At 32.6% G+C, this 4,869-nt stretch overlaps 1 protein-coding gene across 2 annotated transcripts; it reads left to right on the top strand.

Moving 5' to 3' along the window:
- Positions 1 to 1,204: 1,204 nt before the first annotated feature.
- On the top strand, positions 1,205 to 4,651 carry LOC137740206 (auxin-induced protein AUX22-like). 2 transcript variants are annotated; one of them, XR_015966750.1, is made up of 4 exons: positions 1,205 to 1,677; positions 2,269 to 2,362; positions 4,016 to 4,145; positions 4,447 to 4,651. XR_015966750.1 is itself a non-coding variant. In XM_068480038.2 (3 exons), the coding sequence occupies exons 1-3, from the start codon at positions 1,317 to 1,319 to the stop codon at positions 4,092 to 4,094; spliced, it is 534 nt and encodes a 177-aa protein (XP_068336139.2). In that variant the 5' UTR covers positions 1,205 to 1,316; the 3' UTR covers positions 4,095 to 4,295. The 2 variants fall into 2 exon arrangements, 1 of the variants encoding a protein (XP_068336139.2); XM_068480038.2 differs by lacking the exon at positions 4,447 to 4,651 and having other exon boundaries at positions 4,016 to 4,295.
- The last annotated feature ends 218 nt before the right edge of the window (positions 4,652 to 4,869 follow it).

A 4,869-nucleotide genomic window follows, 5' to 3' on the forward strand; every position in this document is an offset into this window, starting at 1 on the left:
ATTGCATCGCTCTATATCCACACAGTGCTTTCGTACCATACCAAATGATAACATTATTTAGCTATAACAAATTTCCACACCCCCTTTACCCTTTATAAATTTTTATGATTACCGGAAATACAAGTCATGCAGTTTATCATTCTAGTTTTTATATTAAAGGTGGATGATATAGTTCATATATCTCACTTCTAGGGTATGTTAATAAAATAAATAAATTCACGAGTTATAATTTGAGTGAAATGATTATGCTATGTGACTGTGTTTAGGGTTGAATCAGGTTATGAAAGAAATTTGTAATTAACTAAAGGAGTCATTTAAAAATTCGTATCTCTATATTGAAGTCCAAACCATAACTTAAATTCCTTGCTAATGAAAATTACTCGACCAAATACATTATCGTAGCATAATTCATTTATGAGTTTAGCTTAGTCTAACCACATAGGTTAATAATTAATATAAGAGTAGTTCTAGGATACGCTACATCAACCCCCACCCCGCCCCTCTTCCAAATAGTCTCTTACTGGCAAAGCTAGCATTGGCAGCTACAACTGCAAACTCTAAAGCTTATTGGTTATCTTATCTATTGTTTTAGAAAACAACACAGCTAGCTGGTATTACCAGGTAGCTATTAACATATGCATGCACCATCAAGCCATCCTAGCGCCAACGCATGCACAAACAAATTTTATCCATGCAGGTACCAATGTACGAGTTCACAGACCGCTAAGTAATAATCCTAGCTGCATCATGATTCATGCTTATGTATATATGCACAACAAATGGGATGACCATACATTATACATATACATACATACATACATACATACATACATACATACATATATATATATATGTTGTAAAAACATAATCCCATCTTTCATGAAGCTATCCCAACTCGTCTTATAATAAAACCCCAAAAAAATGACATAGAATTAGGCAAAGCACGACCACAATAAAAAAAATCACGTGACCTATTCCAAGGGAGGAGATCGGACGGTGAAGATCAGATCCCACCAAATCTCAAAGCGCCAATAGCTTTAGGATCTGTCCCATATCCAACTTATGGTGCCGGCCTTTATTAGTGTTTGTAGGGGGCACATAATCCCCACTTTTGCCTCTCATGTGACCGACCAACTAAGGCACAGTTGACCTGTCATTGCTCCCACCATGTCCTATATTTCTATACTTCACACCATGTATAAGGACTTGCCTTTAGTCACTTAAAACTGTATACAAAAATCCCATTTCCCACCAATCAGCAGTTGATCCAAACAAGGAAAATAACACACCCAAATTGCTCAAACCTCAAAACCCAAATGGCCAAAGAAGGTTTAGGGCTTGAACTTACAGAGCTGCGGTTGGGATTGTCTAGTGGTCCAATTTTAGTGGACAAAAACGAGAAGAAAAGGGTGTTTTCAAAGATTGACGGTGGAGATGGCCGGAATAGTACCACGCCTGGTGACTGCCGGAAAAGTCAGACAAAGAATCAGGTTGTGGGGTGGCCTCCATTGTGTTCATACAGAATGAAGATTAATGGCTTGAATGAGGCGTCGAAAATGTACGTCAAAGTTAGCATGGATGGAGCACCTTTTCTTCGTAAAATTGACTTGACCATGCACAAGGAGTATGCAGATCTTACTCTCGCGTTGGAGAAGTTATTTGGTTGCTATGGCATCGGTGAGTATACTGATACATGATTCAGTATATTCATTTTACTATTAGTATAAAGTATATTAAGTTCTCTTCCTATTTAATTAATTAAATTTTACTTTATTTCTTATTTCAATTTTGAAAACAAAGATATGTATTATGGGAAAGCGCATATTAAGATTTAATTGCAATATAGACATTCATTTTATGCTTCATTAGTTATAGGAGTAATTAACTTAAAATTATATGTGAAATTTGATTATGTACGCATTAACAATAGGAGAAAAAAAATAACATGATCATCACTACCATGTTTAATTTGGTTTCCTTAGTATTATCCTTCTTTTATACATTCTTGTCCAAGTGGTTCTGGAAAAAGTGGTTGAATATATATATATTTTTTTTTTTTAATTTGAAACATGGTGGAATGTTGAAGACTGAACTTACGAACATTGATCAAATATACAATCTTTTTTTATGTATTTAATTATATGTATGTACAACAACTAACACTTGAAGGAAATTGTTTTTTTTATTTTTATTTATTTATCAAACCTTTATCTATGCATATTCTGAAATTACAATGTGGGCTGTAAATTTATCTGTGTGCGTTTACAGGCGAGGTGTTGAAAAATGCAGACAACTGTGAATTTGCACCCATTTATGAAGACAAAGATGGAGACTGGATGCTAGTGGGAGACGTTCCTTGGGAGTAAGTCTTTCAAACCAAAATCCCAACACGTAAATGACATGAATTATAATTTCTATTTTTTTATACTTATGAATTACAGTTTACAAGTGCGCGCTAAACATATTATTGAGAACTTAATACAAACATTGCAGTATTATTATGGACAAATACCATGCCAATGGCAACACCAAGACCTGGGTTACTTAATTAAGTTGACCACTAATTGAGGATTAGAACTGAAAAATGGGGATAATCTAAGTTCAAACATATAGAAAGATTGGAAATATATATCCTTAATGGAGGTGATACAACTTTCCATGATCCAATTGAGCGTAAAAGACGAGTAAATTGAGCAAATGCTTTCAAGGATAAGACTCTAAACAATTTTTTTTTTTTTTTTTTTTCGTTTTTGAACAAACGATATTATGGTTAGTAATAATGTGGTTCAAATTCTATTTTGACAAGAATCGAATCTAAGACCTTTTACTTTCAAGTGAAGATGAATATTAGTGCTAAGTGGCTAAACAAATCTATTAGACAACCTATATTTTCATGTTGAATTTTCTTGAGTGTCAATCTCTCATGAAAAAATTAAGGGTCATTAAGAAATGCAGAATTAAAAAAAGATCTTGGAATACAACTGGATTTGCATATAAGGTTCATGTAGATGGTCAATAATGATTGCTAAAGATTAGTCGTAAAGTGTATAGGGTTAACGGTCTATATTGGTTGACTTAACACTAATCAAGTCTATAAAACCGGCACTCATTAGGCATGCATGCTATTAATTTTTTCATCCTTGTAAAGGTAAGGGACGAAGAATTATACATGTCTTTCCACAATTTCTCACATTATTCGAATATCTTTTTGTTTTTTTTTTTACCACATATATTTGGTCATACTGCCGACATAATTAAGCATTTTTTGTAATGATGTGGGGCAGAATAATGTCCTTTGAGGTCTTACGGATTAGTCATGAATAAAAATTTTAAGCTTTTTTTATTAGTTTTTCTTATTTCTAAAGCTTACTAAGACAAATTATTATATGGAGAAAAAAGGCGTATGACTATCATTTTTTTTGTACTTGTTTAATAGGTATAGCCCATTTAGTGAGTGTCGAAAATGTTGAAAGGATTATAGGTTTTTTGAGCCAAAATGCCCCTTGAGATTTGCATAACTCCTCACTTTGGTCCCTGAGATTTGAAATCAATATAATTGGTTTCTGAGTTTGTCCACAATCAATCATTTTAGCCTTTGGATGAAAAACTATGTTAAATAAGGATCAAAATGACAAAGTTAACCTCAATTTAACAAACAATAGGCCACAATGTTTTGACAAAAATTGAGGATATTTTTGTCATTTTATGGAGATTTTTCATGGAATGACTAAAATAATTGATTTTGGCCAAACTCTGGGACCAATTCTATTGATTTCAAATTTTAAGGACCAAAGTGAAGAGATAAGTGAATCTCAATGACCATTTTGACTAAATAGCCAATACTATATCATACATCAAGGAAGGGGTAGCTTATGTTATGAACCTCTACACTTGCCTGTTGGTTTTGCGTTAGCAAGAGCTCTAATTCTAAATTTTGTGAAGGCTCAATAAACCTGATTTTAATTATATCAAATTTGTAATAGTTAGTCTAATTAATTATGCTTGTCATTTGCAGGATGTTTATTAAGTCATGCAAGAGGCTTAGGATCATGAAGAGATCGGATGCCAAGGGAACGATGGAAGAGGAGCCATAATAATCACTTAATACCGAAAATGAAGATCAACATACGACTGCATTCGACTTCGTACGTTTTTTTTTTATTTTATATAATCATTAATTAATTGCTGCCTTCAGCAGAGAATTCTTGTTTGAATCGCAAATTAAAGGTGAGACTTCAATATTGTTAAGAATATATATAGGACCCCAAGACTTAAGGGCATATAACATTCCTCCACCATGCATCACCATTAATTTACTTCACATATATATATATATATATATATATATATATATATGTGTGTGTGTGTGTGTGTGTGTGTGTGTTTGTGTGTTTCAGACGATATATATCTCTTATTATTCAACTGCATCTTCTTTTTTATTAATAGCACTTTTGGATGCTCTACCGTTTGATATGAATTCTAGCTGTTACCGTCGTGAGAAAAATTTCAGGGGGCTTAACTTATTACAGAAGAATGCTTGGTGTGGCACTACTTTATACATTCAAAACATTCTGTGTGTTAAGCTTCTAGTATAATATATAGAAAGCTTAATATAACCTAAAAGCATAGAGCATCTTCAAGAGATGCTGTAGAAGAGATATAGTTGTTTTAAAATATGAGTGGGTTGCATTTGATTTGTTAATAATAAAGTATTCAAAGTTTGTTAAAATCAAGAGTATTGTTGGAGATGAAAAATTAAACTGAGTAGCTAAAATAGTTTTTTTAACACTATTCACTTGCTAGTTTTATTTTTTTATTATTTTATTATTTATAGTTTCTCTTAGAGATGCTCTTAGACCATTTGCAATT

Source organism: Pyrus communis, chromosome 9, assembly GCF_041283825.1.
Source record: "Pyrus communis isolate YQ-2024b chromosome 9, ASM4128382v1, whole genome shotgun sequence".
Taxonomy (NCBI): Eukaryota; Viridiplantae; Streptophyta; class Magnoliopsida; order Rosales; family Rosaceae; genus Pyrus; species Pyrus communis.